The 15,125-nt window shown below is 49.5% G+C and overlaps 2 protein-coding genes across 18 annotated transcripts in view; both read left to right on the top strand.

The window, feature by feature from the left end:
• Window positions 1-5,342, top strand: part of mycbp2 (MYC binding protein 2) — a 104,413-nt gene extending 99,071 nt beyond the window's left edge. For all 16 annotated transcript variants that reach the window (XM_035392821.1, XM_035392816.1, XM_035392819.1 and 13 more), the window contains 7 exons: window positions 879-982; window positions 1,389-1,577; window positions 2,374-2,481; window positions 2,587-2,796; window positions 3,008-3,115; window positions 3,337-3,502; window positions 4,422-5,342. In XM_035392821.1, coding sequence (XP_035248712.1) covers window positions 879-982; window positions 1,389-1,577; window positions 2,374-2,481; window positions 2,587-2,796; window positions 3,008-3,115; window positions 3,337-3,502; window positions 4,422-4,537 — 1,001 coding nt within the window. In that variant the 3' untranslated portion in view covers window positions 4,538-5,342. The remainder of the gene's footprint in view (window positions 1-878; window positions 983-1,388; window positions 1,578-2,373; window positions 2,482-2,586; window positions 2,797-3,007; window positions 3,116-3,336; window positions 3,503-4,421) is intronic.
• Window positions 5,343-7,399: 2,057 nt separating this feature from the next.
• fbxl3a (F-box and leucine-rich repeat protein 3a) lies at window positions 7,400-15,037 on the top strand. 2 transcript variants are annotated; one of them, XM_035392811.1, is made up of 5 exons: window positions 7,400-7,711; window positions 9,022-9,392; window positions 10,119-10,241; window positions 10,348-10,519; window positions 11,597-15,037. In XM_035392811.1, exons 2-5 carry the CDS (start codon window positions 9,030-9,032, stop codon window positions 12,238-12,240), a joined length of 1,302 nt encoding a protein of 433 aa, XP_035248702.1. In that variant the 5' UTR covers window positions 7,400-7,711; window positions 9,022-9,029; the 3' UTR covers window positions 12,241-15,037. The 2 variants fall into 2 exon arrangements, with proteins under 2 accessions (XP_035248702.1, XP_035248701.1); XM_035392810.1 differs by having other exon boundaries at window positions 7,401-7,711; window positions 9,029-9,392.
• The last annotated feature ends 88 nt before the right edge of the window (window positions 15,038-15,125 follow it).

Here is a 15,125-nt window from a genome sequence, read left to right as displayed (position 1 = left end):
CGCTATGGAGACGCAATCCTACAGCGCCCTGTTTATGTAAAACCATTCCTGCAATTCACTGGGACCCATTGGAAATCAAATCAAACTGGGAAATCAATGCAGAACATAGAGTTTGTGTGTCAGACCAAGTGTCAAATATGCAGGCTATTTTATAGCGTCTAAATATAGACTTGTGGGTGGCATTTGGGTGGTGTGTAATGTGCGATGTGCTAATTAAAAATCGGGCCGCTTAGCAGTCGATGTGTAATCCAGCTTCAGGCCCTGCTCACGCTCCTCGCTCACTGTGCGGTCTGAAATATAACAGGCCCCAAACCCAGGCCTTCCCACCGCAAAACCCAGCACTGCTCAGCATACCGCTGATTAATTACCTCATTATCAGCTGGAATCCTCTGTTTATGAATTATCCCAAAATAAACTGCTGCCGCTGCAGTATCTCCTGAGTACAGAGTATTAATCTCTCTCCTCACGTGGCCGAACAAACACTGAACTGAAAAGCCATGAAATATGAACCAGTTTGACTTTTATTTAATTTAAAAAAAAACATTTATTATTTTCTCATTGGTCGCATAAGGACACTATAAAAATGAGGTCAAACTGTGGTGGAATCCCTGAGAATGTTAAACTGAAGGCTCCTGGTGGAATGTGGGGACCGGCCTGGTGTGGGTTGTGCTGTGTGCTGAGCATGTGGGCTGTGTTGGGCTGTGCTGGGCTGTGGCCATGGTTTGGCTGTGTTGTGGGCTATGTTGGGCTGTGCTGAGTGTGGGCTGTGTTTGGCTGTTCTGTGGACTGTGTTGGGCTGTGGGCTGTTTGGCTGTGCTGTGGGCTGTGTTTGGCTGTTCTGTGGGCTGTGCTGAGCGCCTGTTCTCTGTGTCCTGCAGGCAAGCCGGCCTCCAGCAGCTCCGAGGCCTGCAGGTTCTGCGGCACCAGGAGCGGCACGGAGCTGTCTGCTGTGGGGAGTGTGTGCTCCGACCCCGACTGCCAGGTAGAGCACCTCCGCTGTGTGTGTGTGTGTGCGCATGTAACACTGTTCTTTACCTGCCAAAGGCATTCTCCTGAGTGTGCAGTATCGCATTTCCACCTGTATTAGGCTGCAGTTTAGTAAAGCCTGAAGCAGAGGACATGCCTGTGGTTCTTACCCTGAAAGATACTGGTTTGCTTGTGACTGCATGCAGTGAGTTTGCATGGCACCGTATGGTCTGTAGAGGTTCTGTATTTCCATATGCATCAGGCTGTAGGCCGGGGCACAGGAAGTGTGTTTGCTCATGGAGTAGGTAATGGAGTTTAGGATCCCTTGGTGAACAGCACAGTGTGAGACAGTGTGAGCAGGATGTTGACAGCAGAGAGAGGCGTTTCTGTGACTCCTGTGCCCCCCCCCCCCCCCCTCGCAGGAGTACGCCAAGCTGGCCTGCAGTAAGACACACGCGTGCGGACACCCCTGTGGGGGGGTGAAGAACGAGGACCACTGCCTGCCCTGCCTCCACGGCTGTGACCGGAGCAGCACCTGCCTGAAGCAGGACGCAGACGACATGTGCATGATCTGCTTCACAGAGGCGCTGTCCGCCGCGCCCGCTGTGCAGGTCAGCCGCCCCCTCCCTGCTCCTCCCCTCCCTAAACCTCCCTACACCTCCCCTCCCTAAACCTCCCTATACCTCCCCTCTCTGTGCCTCCCTACTCCTCCCCTCCCTGCGCCTCCCTGCTGCTCCCCTCCCTAAACCTCCCTGCGCCTCCCTACTCCTCCCCTCCCTAAACGTCCCTACACCTCCCCTCCCTGCTCCTCCCTACTCCTCCCCTCCCTGCTGCTCCCCTCCCTAAACCTCCCTACACCTCCCCTCCCTGCGCCTCCCTACACCTCCCCTCCCTGCTCCTCCCTACTCCTCCACTCCCTAAACCTCCCTGACCCTCCTTACTCCTCCCCACCATGCTCCTCCCTAGTCCTCTCTGACCCTCCCTTCCCTGCGCCTCCCCTCCCTACACCTCCCTGCGCCTTTCTACTCCTCCCCTCCTGCTCCTCCCTACTCCTCCCCTCCCTAAACCTCTCTACTCCTCTCTGACTCTCCCTTCCCTGCGCCTCCCCTCCCTACACCTCCCCTCCCTTCTCCTTCCTACTCCTCCCATCCCTAAACCTCCCTGAGCCTGCCTAACCCTCCCTGCACCTCCATACTCCTCCCTACTCCTCCATTCACCTACCTGACCCTCCCTACAACTCCCCTCCCTGCACCTCCCCTTCCCTGCACCTCCCTGCGTCTCCTTTCTCCTCCCTGCCCACCTTTCCTCTCCCTACCCAACTCCTGTGCAAACTAACTTTAAGCTAAGTTTAATAATGAAGTTATTGTTATTTATTAAATTAAGTTTAAGTGCTCTCTCCCTCCTCAGCTGGACTGCAGTCACGTGTTCCACCTGCAGTGCACCCGCAGGGTTCTGGAGAACCGCTGGCTGGGCCCACGCATCACCTTCGGGTTCATGTCCTGTCCCATCTGCAAGGTACGCGGCCAGTACCCCTGAGACTGCACCACCTTCTGTATTATTATTCTGACAGCTCTTTGCTAGCGTCCTGATCCCACGCCGTCTCTCCTCTCTCCGCCCCAGAATAAGATTAACCACTCGGTGATCCGGGACCTGCTGGACCCCATTAAGGAGCTGTACGAGGACGTGCGCAGGAAGGCCTTGATGAGGCTGGAGTACGAGGGGCTGCACAAGAGCGAGGCCATCACCACGCCCGGCGCGCGTTTCCACGACGACCCCGCCGGCTTTGCCATGAACCGCTACGCCTACTACGTCTGCTACAAGTGCAAGAAGGTGCGGCCGCCTGCCTCCGTTTCCGCTGTTCATTTTCTGAAGCGTAGAATTTGTTTACGAAACTTCAATTAAAAAGTTTTTGCGTACATTCAGTCCTGGAGCCCTGTGAGTGAGGCATGCTGGGGATTCTCTGAGCTGTGAGACGCGAGCCCTGCGGCGGCCCTGGGGCTGTCGTCACGGAAACGTGAGCCCTGTGACTCTCCTCCCTCAGGCGTATTTCGGTGGGGAGGCACGCTGTGACGCGGAGGCGGGGCAGGGCGATGACTACGACCCCAGCGAGCTGATCTGTGGAGCGTGCTCAGACGTGTCCCGGGCACAGGTCTGTGGGGGGGGGGGGTCATCAATTATTAATATTATTATTATTAATAATAATAATAATAATAATAATAATAATAATAATAATAATGTATTTTGTCCTAACTGATATTTCTGACACCCGAAGGTACGTGCGGAGTGAGTGTATGATGATGTAAGTTATGAATATGTGAGTACGAGTTGGCGGTGGGGGTTAAAGGTCATTTCCTCTGTCCTGCGGCGCAGATGTGCTCCAAACACGGCACGGACTTCCTGGAGTATAAGTGCCGCTACTGCTGCTCTGTGGCCGTGTTCTTCTGCTTCGGGACGACGCACTTCTGCAACGCCTGCCACGACGACTTCCAGAGGATGACCAGCATTCCCAAAGAGGAGCTCCCCCACTGCCCTGCTGGTACTGCCCCCCCCCCCAACCCTTACCCTTACCCCCCCTAACCCTAACCCCCCCCCCCAACCCCAACCCCAACCCCTCTAACCCTAACCCCCCCTAACCCTAACCCCCCCCCCAACCCTTACCCTAACCCCCCCCATCCCTAACCCCACTGCCCTGCCGGTACTGCCCCCCCTCTAACCCTTACCCTAACCCCCCCTAACCCTAACCCCCCCCTCCCAACCCTAACCCTAACCCCCCCATCCCTAACCCCCCCTAACCATAACCCCACTGCCCTGCTCGTACTGCCCCCCCCAACCCTTACCCCCCCTAACCCTAACCCCCCCAACCCCAACCCTTACCCTAACCCCCCCTAACCATAACCCCACTGCCCTGCTGGTACTGACCCCCCCCTCTAACCCTAACCCCCCCCAACCCTAACCCAAACCCCCCCTAACCCTAACCCCACTGCCCTGCTGGTACTGACCCCCCCAACCCTAACCCTAACCCGAACCCCACTGCCCTGCTGGTACTGACCCCCCCTCTAATCCTAACCCCCACCAACCCTAACCCCAACCCCAACCCCACTGCCCTGCCGGTACTGAATACCCATTCCTTTATTATTCCCAAACTAGATCACTCTCTCAGTATGCAGTATGAGGCATGTGATGGAGTGGCACTGTAGTGTAATGGTTTGGGAACTGGCCTCGTAACCTAAAGGTTGCAGGTTTGATTCCCCGGTATGACCATTGTCCCACTGAGCCGGGAACTGCTTCAGTATGCATCTAGCTGTGTAAATGGGTGCTGTGTAAGAATGCGGAAGCTGTGTCAGTGTCTCTGGATAGGAGTGTCTGCTGAACGCCTGTGATGTAGTGAAGCTGGTTTCCTGCTGAGGATGGGCAGGTTTAAGGTGATTTTCCTGTCGCCTCTCTTTCCTCTGCAGGTCCGAAAGGCAAGCAGCTGGAAGGGACGGAGTGTCCGCTTCACGTGGTCCACCCGCCAACGGGGGAGGAGTTTGCCTTGGGCTGCGGAGTGTGTCGAAACGCGCACACCTTTTAAACCCGCGAACGCGCAACGGCCGCGAACGCCGCCTGCGTCGTGATACGCCTCCCTGCGTCGCGACATGTCCCTCTGCGTCACGATATGCCCCCTGCCTTTGGGGGGGGCGAACCACGTGACGAAAAACCTCGGGATCGACCGGAGAACCAAACGGGGAGGCCTGTCTCTCGCCCCCCTCCCCTCACGCCCAAACCTGTGAGCCTTCTGGATTCAGAAGAAAAGATTAAAAAACGAAAAAAAAGAAAAGAAAAAAAAAAACTTGTGACGTGTTTGCATGCGGCCGCTGTAACCCTTGGCCCCCATAAGCGTTGCACAGCTGATGGCTGAAGTGTAACTGCATTGAGTTTTAAAAGTCTGCTCATAGAAAATGTGGATGAGCATGGAGTTTAAAAAAAAGAAAAAGAAAAAACATACTTCCAGCTTCCTAACTATGAATACAAAAAAAATAATGATATTGTTGACTTTTTTGGTAAAATCCTGTACAGTATTCTTCATCGTCGACTGCGTCATCATGGGTCAACCGAAAAGAGAGAGATGAGGATGATTAAAGGAGGCTGATGAGAATGTTATGTTCAGACGGAAAATAGCGTACGATTTATCTAATCTTGTATATAATGATGGTATCCAAAATAGGTGTATTCCGAAGTTGCTACTTTACACTTCAGTTTGATAATTCTGGGTTATGTTTTGAGCCTGAACTTTTAATGAAGTGCAATATTGGGCGTCCCCTCTCTTGCAGCAGTAAAGATATGGAATGTATATGTCAATAAAGTCACTGTACATTTTTATACGGTGATTAAAAATGGCTGTCGTGTTCCCCTGCTACCTGTCACCTCGCCCCTGTACTCCCAGCCGTGTTGACGAGTCTAATGTGCGCAGTGTCTAAAAGCTGATTGTGTACAAAATCCTGTTTTCAGCTCCTCGGTGTCCTTACGGGAGGTGTTCTGTATTTTTAGGGGGGAAAAAGAAAGGGTGAGTATAATATAATGCAGGGGGGTGAGGGGGGGGGGGGCAGTCCTCACACCAAAAAAATCTGAGATTGTGGATTGGTCTTGTGTTTCTCTCTCTAGACATGATGTTCTGACTGAGAATAGGGGGAGTAGACCAGTGTGAGGAAGTGAAGATTGGCACGGGTTTTTTTTTTTTGGGTAGGGAGAGAGGGGGGGGGGTTGTGTGGGGGTGGGGTGTGGAATACAGCTGCTGTTGAAATTATTAATTCTTGTAAATCTGCTCTGTAATATCTGCGGTGGATGGAGTTGAATGGTAATAAACCAGGTCTGTTTCACAAGGTACATTACCAACAGACTCCTGAGCATCATTTTGAAGGACATTTTCACCACTGCACATCTGAAACTAGACGACAGCAGGAAGGATGGAGAAGCTTAGAGGCGGGGTGGAGAAGCTTCGAGGAAGGATGGAGAAGCTTAGAGGCTGGATGGAGAAGCTTAGAGGCTGGGTTGAGAAGCTTAGAGGCTGCATGGAGAAGCTTAGAGGCAGAGTGGAGAAGCTTAGAGGCAGGATGGAGAAGCTTAGAGGTGGGGTGGAGAAGCTTCGAGGAAGGATGGAGAAGCTTAGAGGCTGGATGGAGAAGCTTAGAGGCTGGGTTGAGAAGCTTAGAGGCTGCATGGAGAAGCTTAGAGGCAGAGTGGAGAAGCTTAGAGGCAGGATGGAGAAGCTTAGAGGCTGGGTGGAGAAGCTTAGAGGCTGGGTGGAGAAGCTTAGAGGCTGGATGGAGAAGCTTAGAGGCAGGGTGGAGAAGCTTAGGGACAGGATGGAGAAGCTTAGAGGCTGGGTGGAGAAGCTTAGAGGCGGGATGGAGAAGCTTAGAGGTGGGGTGGAGAAGCTTAGAGGCAGGGTGGAGAAGCTTAGAGGCAGGGTGGAGAAGCTTAGAGGCTGAGTGGAGAAGCTTAGGGACTGGATGGAGAAGCTTAGGGACTGGATGGCGTTTGTGGGGTGAGGTTTTGAAAGCCCTTAGGACTGCAACACTGCACTAAATGGCCTTTTGGTTTTACTTGATGCAAACAACAGTTTGGCAGTACATTATTGTGTGATGGTGCAACAGTGCACAGATTATTATCATAAATTGCTTTATTCTGGCTATGTCTTTGCTGTGAATATCCTTAAGTGCTTCATCAGTATTGATACTAGTATATGACCCGAGGAAAAGCCGACCATTTTGCCATTCAAAGTTTGATGCAATACTCGACTTGACCTACATTTTGAGATAAATGTTTTGTCATCTAAAGCCTTGAAGTTAAAAAACTTGTCACACGTTATTGAATTAATAACACTCAATATTCTGTACAAAAAAATATTACCATATGTTATACTCCTGGTTAAAATAGCTGTGTGGAACTTTTTAATTGATACTTTTTAAATGGCAAATTATAGTTTTTTTTAATTTTTTTTTTTAAGTAAAATAGTTGCGTTGAATGTTTTTGTTAGCAAATGTACAGTGTAATCCACCTAAAAACCTACATGCCTATAATATGAAAGTCGTGAACCAATGACGTTACACACCAGAATAAATTGTCTCTGCACGTCCTGAAAACGTTAAATGCTGCAAACGCTATGCATTTGCAAGCTGGACTTTTGCAGCTGAACGGTCAGACTAGGGAAGTTCAGGTACAGTAACAATTAGCGAAGGGAAAAACTACCCCAGAGGGAAAAGCTGCTGCGGTCGAGGAAGTGGGGAGATCTTGGACACAAGTCTGTTATAGCTGCTCCACCTCTCTTCAAACATGTATGTCCGACATAACTAAAAATATTTCCCGAAATATTTCCAGAATTATCTAGTGTCGCCCACGTCTCGCCTCACGACTCCGCTTGCAGGATTCACAGGGTACATGCAGCTTGCTCTCACCCATAATGCACCGCTTCGGCGACACAAAAACAACACATCGCCATTTTCAGCGAGCAGGCAGCCTCCAATCTGCGCAACATAGAAGGAAATGGGTCACTAGCCAGATCGTGCGAGAGACGGACTGTTTCCCTGCAAAAAAAAGCGAATTCTGATTTTGTCGAGTGTCTTTAGTTGTATTTCACATCGTTTGAGAGCCTAATGCGTGTAATCGGCTGGCCTGCTCGGATGAGGTTTTCTAGTTGTGCAGGCCCAGGTTGATGTGAAAGTGATCGCCTTTTTCCCAAGACAAGACCGTAAACATAACAAACCAGGTAAGCTGGAGAGGGGCGGGCAAGCTTTTCAAGTAGCACAGTGCAATATAAGCCTATTTTTTACTCTACGGCTAAAATTGCAAGTATGCATTGTTTATATACATATATATTATTTTGTGCGTCAATGCCTTTTACTGCTGTTGTGTGGCGGTTGCTTGGTTTTATGGGTTACACTACACTTACATGTCTGTTTGGATCTGGCCTGCTGATTCGGTTTGCCCATTTAGATAAGCCAGCTAGCAGGCCAACAGCGTCGCTTAAATTAGTTAATGCGTTGTGTAGACCTGGTAAAATATGTATACAAAGCAGTATTTGCGTTTTTGTGATGAAAACCCAAATACCGGGCATATATATCGCTGTCAAACTGTGTTTGATACCCCTGCCTCCAGAAATGAATCATGGCTTAAAATGAATCATAGCGGCGAGGCGAGCCAGGACCCTTTCTGGGAAGACCGTCGTGTACTTAGTGTAGGCTGCTAGGTAGGCGTTGGCCTAGTTATGTGTTGTCTCGGGTTGTTTGTGCCTCAGTAAAAAAAAACTGGTAACAACTAGCAGTTATTTTGCAAAATTTCAGAGCTGAATTAAATCGCTGTTGGCTGAGTTACTTGAGACGTTGGTTCTCTGTTAGCTAGCCTGCTTGCTTGCTTGTCAGTAACGACAGGCATTTAGGTCAGGAATGCATCATTCAACTGGGTGTGTGTTTGCGTCCATGTTTTTGTAAAAATGAAAAAGCTAATTATCCTGTTACTGGCAGCCGCTTAAATACCGAGTCGGGAATTATTTTATAACCGAATTGAACGTAGTGACATCTAAATCTTTCTTTTGGTTGTTAGATAGGAGGCTAACGTTAGTCCCGGTATTTTGAATGGTATGGGTTAGCGTGTTAGCTGCAGCAGCTAGCAACGCATCATACCTTGCGACGTGAATTCCTGATGTTCAGTTAAGTAGACAGCAAATATGTTTATGCGTGTCTAGTCATCTTGACATTGCCAATATTTTCATTGGTCAACCGGAAGTATAGTTGACTTGGTAGGCTACGCTTAATACTGCTTATACATTAGTCATATATGTCACACGTTCACCTTTTTAACTGTAAAATGAATCTAAAATGTATACCGATGTTCGCTTCGGCGTGTCAGGTATGTTTTTTTTGATGTTGTGTAGTCTGTGCATTATTCCGGATTTTGTGTGATATATGTGTAATCATTGGTACTATTGGATATAAGTCGCACGTAACATATTTGGTGGATATGAAGACGATAATACGGACGATGATTTTTTAGAAGCGATGCTAATTTTTGCACGTAACACCCGCAGAATGAAGAGGGGTCTAAAACCGGATGGGGGAGACAGCGGTTCCACCAGCGGCGTGTTGGCGGAGCCCTGCAAGAGAGGCCGACTCCTGGAGGAGGAGGACCCGGAGGACGTGGGCTCGAACTGGGGCTGCCTGCCGCAGGAGATCCTGCTGCACATATTCCAGTACCTGCCGCTGCTGGACCGGGCGTACGCCTCGCAGGTGTGCCGCGGCTGGAACCACGCCTTCCACATGCCCGAGCTGTGGAGGTGCTTCGAGTTCGAGCTCAACCAGCCGGCCAGCTCCTACCTGAAGGCCACCCACCCCGACCTGATCAAGCAGATCATTAAGCGGCACTCCAACCACCTGCAGTATGTCAGCTTTAAGGTGAGGACCCCCCTCCCCACGCACACCTTTACCACACATCTCACAGTCGCCCTCCACCCTCCTACTACAACAGTAGTTTTCCTCTTGACTGCATACCACCACTTCAGAGTCCAGTGAGAAAAGGGGTGTCCAGTGTTATCTGGAAGAGGGCCAGTGTGGGTGCAGGCTTTTGTTTTCGCCCTGCACTAAGACACCGGATTTAACAATTTGACTAATCATGGTCTACAATCAAGACCTTGATAAGTAGCATCAGGTGTCTTAGGGCTGGGTTAAAACAAAAACATGCACCCACCCCAGCCTGTTTGGATGAGATCGCACACCCCTGCCTGAGGGGAAGTTGGGGGTTGCGTATGTTCGGGATTTTGTCATGAAAACCAAAGAGGGGCATCTTCAGCCGTGTGTGTGCACAATGGTGAGAGGAATCAAATGCATTGCTCTTATCCAGAGCAAACCACAAGGTAATTTTCCATAAGCTGCTCTCTGTGCGAAGGCTGGAGTCTGCCCTTGTAGTAAATCCAGCCTTTTGGTCTTGGCCATCCTGTGACAGCGTGTTTAAAAGTGTTCCCTTCTCTACGGGCTCTTGGCTCTGAGCCGTGGGCCCTGATGCTCATGCTCACTTTCTGTATGTGTGTTAACGTGTGCGTGTGTGTGTGTGTGTGTGTGTTAACGCGTGTGTGTGCGCGTGTGCGATGCGTGTGCGTTCACATATGTGTCTTTCCCCTCCAGGTGGACAGCAGTACCGAATCCGCAGAGGCGGCCTGTGACATCCTGTCCCAGCTGGTCAACTGTTCCCTCAAGACCCTTGGGCTCATTTCCACCGCCAGGCCCAGCTTCATGGAGCTACCAAAGGTGCCCGGCCAAGTTTTTCTGCTCCTCCGTCATCATGGAGTTAGATAACAGTGTCGTCCATCTGGCGATTACAAATTAACTCCTTATTTATTTATTTCCCCGGCAGTCTCATTTCATCTCGGCGCTGACGGTGGTGTTTGTGAACTCCAAGTCGCTCTCGTCCCTGAAGATCGACGACACGCCGGTGGACGACCCCTCCCTCAAGGTCCTGGTGGCCAACAACAGCGACACCCTGAAGCTGCTGAAGATGAGCAGCTGCCCCCACGTCTCCCCCGCAGGTACGGGGCGGGCGGCCCTCAGAGTCCCCATGGTTACGCTGGGCTCGCAGTCCGGACGAGCACCAGCAGCGGGAAGCATGACATCACATTACAGGCATTTAGCTGACGCTCTTATCCAGAGCAACTTACACAACATTTTACACAGCATTTACATGGCATCCATTTATACAGCTGGATATCTGCCATAAATTCAGACAGAGAAGGTGGCCTCCTTAAATGGGATGAAAGGGTTTGGGTTGGGATGACTTGTGTGTTCCCACTGTGCACTTTGTTCTGTGACGTCGTGTGATGGATGTCCTTCTGCAGGAAATGCGAAAGGAAGTTGTTAGACTAGCTGCAGGACACAGAGTTAGGGCCCTTTGTGGCTCCTCTGCAATCGCACTCTCACAGACTGTAGGGGAAAGGCTCATAGGAGTTCCTCCTGGTACATTACAGTTTATCTTTACCTATCGATACAGGGATCGCCAGTGGGGGATTGGCTCCCCCTCAATATCTGAGTTCCTCCCGAGATTTCCCAACGTGGAGTTTTTTCAAACCGCTATTTTTTTTTATCCACACAGGGGAACTTTCTTTTTTTTTTTTTTACCTCTCCAACTGGATTTTTCAGGCTCGGTCTTGCCTAATATTTAATATTTACAATTTCTGTAAAGTGTTTCTGTGACAGTGTCTCTGTTAAAAAAAAAAAAAAAAGCTGCCTCAATGTTGCCATGCTGCGCTGCTCATTGGCTGTTCCTGGCTCACTGTTGCCATGCTGTGCTGCTCATTGGCTGGTCCTGGCTCACTGTTGCAATGCTGTGCTTGCTGCTCATTGGCTGTTCCTGGCTCACTGTTGCCGTGCTGTGCTGCTCATTGGCTGTTCCTGCCTCACTGTTGCCGTGCTGTGCTGCTCATTGGCTGTTCCTGCCTCACTGTTGCGTGCTGTGCTGTTCATTGGCTGTTCCTGGCTCACTGTTCATTGGCTGTTCCTGGCTCACTGTCGCCGTGTTGCGCTGCTCATTGGCTGTTCCTGGCTCACTGTCGCCGTGCTGTGCTGCTCGTTGGCTGTTCCTGCCTCACTGTTCCCACGCTGTGCCGCAGGTATCCTGTGTGTGGCGGATCAGTGCCACGGGCTGCGGGAGCTGGCGCTGAACTACCACCTGCTGAGCGACGAGCTGCTGCTGGCGCTGTCCTCGGAGAAGCACGTGCACCTGGAGCACCTGCGCATCGACGTGGTGAGCGAGAACCCCGGCCAGACGCACTTCCACGCCATCAAGAAGAGCAGCTGGGACGCCATGGTGCGCCACTCGCCCAAGTTCAACCTGGTCATGTACTTCTTCCTGTACGAGGACGAGTTTGGGCCCTTCTTCCGCTACGAGATCCCCGTCACGCACCTGTACTTCGGGCGCTCGGTGAGCAAGGACGTGCTGGGGCGCGTGGGCATGACGTGCCCGCGGCTGGTGGAGCTGGTGGTGTGCGCCAACGGGCTGCGCCCGCTGGACGAGGAGCTGATCCGCATCGCCGAGCGCTGCCAGCAGCTGTCGGCCATCGGCCTGGGCGAGTGCGAGGTGTCCTGCAGCGCCTTCGTCGAGTTCGTCAAGATGTGCGGCCGCCGCCTGTCCCAGCTGTCCATCATGGAGGAGGTGCTCATCCCCGACCACAAGTACAGCCTGGACGAGATCCACTGGGAGGTGTCCAAGCACCTGGGCCGCGTCTGGTTCCCCGACATGATGCCCACTTGGTAAAGTCGCCACCCGCCCATACCAATGCCCATAACTGCCCCCACCAAATTTCCCAGTCCCATCCCCATTTCCCACCTCAAGAAACTGGCCGATTCTTGTTTTTTTTTTGGCACTTGTGAAAAAGATTGCAGAGTTGCAGAGTGTGTGTTGATAGTCGAGTCCATGGCCTCTCGCTGGCCGGGTCTACTCTCACCCACTTCTGACAAACCTGACAGTGAGGTGTGTTTATATACCATTTAGAAACTCTTAGTGCTCACCTCTTCATGTTGTGGATTTAAAAAGGGGGTACGAGTCAGATGAAGGCACCCCAAAGATGTTTTGCGTGAAAGCCCAGTTCTACCACAGGAAGTGGACTGTGGCTCAAGGAAGGAACTCTATTTCAGAAACAGAGACTTGGGAGAGCATCGTTTCCTTTTGAGGATCTCGTCACATCACAGTATAAATAATGGTCTTTAAAGGTGTCACTGGGCTTGTTTAAATACGTGAGAGTTTTAAACCAAGCCGGCCGTTCGAATGACAATCGTGTACGACTTACAAATTTGAGTGAATTTTGTTGACGCAACTTTTAGTTTCATGTTCATTGTATAGATTGTGTATAGAAGATTTCTTTATTATTGAAGTGAGGGCTTAGTGAGATTGTAAAATATTTTTCCTGGGGGGGGGGGGGGGGGTGTTCAGTGGAGGATGAGAGGATGACTATTCCAGGCATCTCGTTTCCCTGTGAAGGTGAGAGGATGAACGAAGCTGGTGCAGCCTGATCTTCAATTTCTGCTCAACAGATGTCTTGTTTCCTGCAGTTACTTTTTTTTTCGGGGGTGTGTTGGGTCCCCCCTCAGCGCGAGCTTAGAGCACTGGTGCTGCGTGCCATTGGCTGGAGCGCCGGAGTTAAGCTCCGTCCTCCTCAGCTGGTCCTGTAAGATGAGCCCTGAGTGTGACCTCACGTCAGCACCTCATGTCAGCAAAATATTCCCCAAATTAAGTCTCGTCAGAGAGTGAATGGCAGTCACCAGGGATGGAGCATAAGATGATTTTAACAGAAGTGGGTTTTGAGGAAAGATCTTAATTGTAAGCCAGTGTCTTTGTTAATGAACTGCTGTACAAACACTCCTCTGTATTTTAAATTATGTCTGAAGACGATAGAAAATTCACTTCTGCTCCACAACCTCCTTGAGGTTTAAAGCAGGGTCAATATCAGTTGTAGGTTGAATTAAATTACTTTTAGTTGATTTCCAGTTTGGGAATGGAATGAAGGAGGTGTGGAGTTGGTGATTATTTTGGAATTGTAGGTTTTGGGAATTGGAATGAAGGAAGAGTTTTAAAGCAAATGGAGGTGATGCTAACGGTGTCACACGGGCCCACATTTGGCAGGGCACTGCTTTGGGTGGCTGAAAATGAGCGGGGGTTCAGGCTTGCTCCTGCTTACCAATTAAAACCAAATGTTTTATAAGGTCTCAGAAAACGCTGACTTAAAAAACCAATCCAAACTTGGATACTATAAAAAAAAAAAAAGCCTTTTCACATTCCTTTGTTGCCATGACAACTGTGTGAAAATGGATGTTCCCAAATATCCAAAAAATCCTTTAGATTCTGTATTGCAGTGAGTGAACTGGAGCAAATTTAAAACGTGTTGTGAAATCACATAATTCTTGATTTATAATTTAGGTGTAACTGTTGGGTCAGTGCGGTTGATGGGAGTCGAGTTGCTCTGGAATAGAATGACTCTGTCGGGGGGGGGGGGGGGGGGGGGGGAGGTGGACATTTGGTCTACCTGAAACCAGCTCTGGTTTGAAATATTTCCACTAATAATTTATCTTTTATACAGGAATAAACCTTTGGTTTGACTTTTCTTTCTCATTTAATCATATTTGGTTATTGTAATTTATTGACGTAAAAAACTGCTTTTGCATTAATGGGTGGTTTAATGATTGTTTTGTGTAAAACAAAAAAAACATTTTTTTTTAAAAAGTTGCAGTGTATGAGCAAAGAGTTTCATTGTAGACGTGACTGCATCTAAAAAAACAGTTTTGGTAGCTCTAAAGGGTTTTCAGTTAAATGTGGAGCCATTTATTGAGTTATTCTTTGTACAGACATTCTTCACTTTGCGGTTAATCCTAATTCAGATCTTTATCCTAATTAAAATATCCTCATATAGCTAGCCGCCATCCCCTGGCTATAGGCTGCATTATTTTTAAATGGGAGTTTGAAACATGTTGTGATGCAGTGCTATGATTATGGCTAAACGTTTAAGTAGCGCTAATGTCAGGAAGGCTAACCCATTACTGCAGTGCTGGAAACTGCTAGCTGCCTTGGCAGTAGGGAACGGGCAACAAACTGGATTGGTAGAGGTCTTTGAACTCAAATTGCTCCTGAAGTATATATCTTTGGTGACTTGCACACACACACACACACACCCACCTCCAGTTGTTACTGTGTTCCCATCAATCCTATTCTTTGTGAATCATACTAATATTCAAATGAAAATTGAGGAGAATATGGACTTGCAGTTTTTAGCATTGCTTCCCTCCAGCACTTTATATAGAATGTGTATTTCCTTACTGTATATAGTACTCAGATGGACCGCTTCGTCTCTCAGATGCTCTCCAGTTTCCCTGCAATACGTAGAGAGTAATGTCTGCTGGTATTAAAGATGCTCTGTTTTTTTCCTGTTGTGACTTCTCACACTTCAGTTTCAGTATGGCGAACGCTTCGTGTGTTTTATTATCGAGTAGTGTTGTGTCCTGAATCAGACCGCCAATGTTGTGGAAATGCTTTTTTTGGAATAAATTTTTGTGAATGTAAACGGCTTGTTTTTTTTCCCCCAGTTCTTCCACACAATGCCTGTTTCAGTGCCGAATAATTTGATATGACTGTGTGAGGCAGTGAGTCAG

The sequence above is a fragment of the Anguilla anguilla genome, chromosome 15 (genome assembly GCF_013347855.1).
Source record: "Anguilla anguilla isolate fAngAng1 chromosome 15, fAngAng1.pri, whole genome shotgun sequence".
Taxonomy (NCBI): domain Eukaryota; kingdom Metazoa; phylum Chordata; class Actinopteri; order Anguilliformes; family Anguillidae; genus Anguilla; species Anguilla anguilla.
This window is presented reverse-complemented; position numbering and strand designations above follow the sequence as displayed.

What these genes read in the sequence shown, in the direction of transcription:
- fbxl3a (XM_035392811.1), top strand. Translation starts at nt 9,030, where the DNA reads ATGAAGAGGGGTCTAAAACCGGATGGGGGAGACAGCGGTTCCACCAGC. An exon ending in TGCAGTATGTCAGCTTTAAG is followed by an intron (nt 9,393 to 10,118) that starts GTGAGGACCCCC and finishes TTTCCCCTCCAG; the next exon opens with GTGGACAGCAGTACCGAATC. An exon ending in CCCCCACGTCTCCCCCGCAG is followed by an intron (nt 10,520 to 11,596) that starts GTACGGGGCGGG and finishes GCTGTGCCGCAG; the next exon opens with GTATCCTGTGTGTGGCGGAT.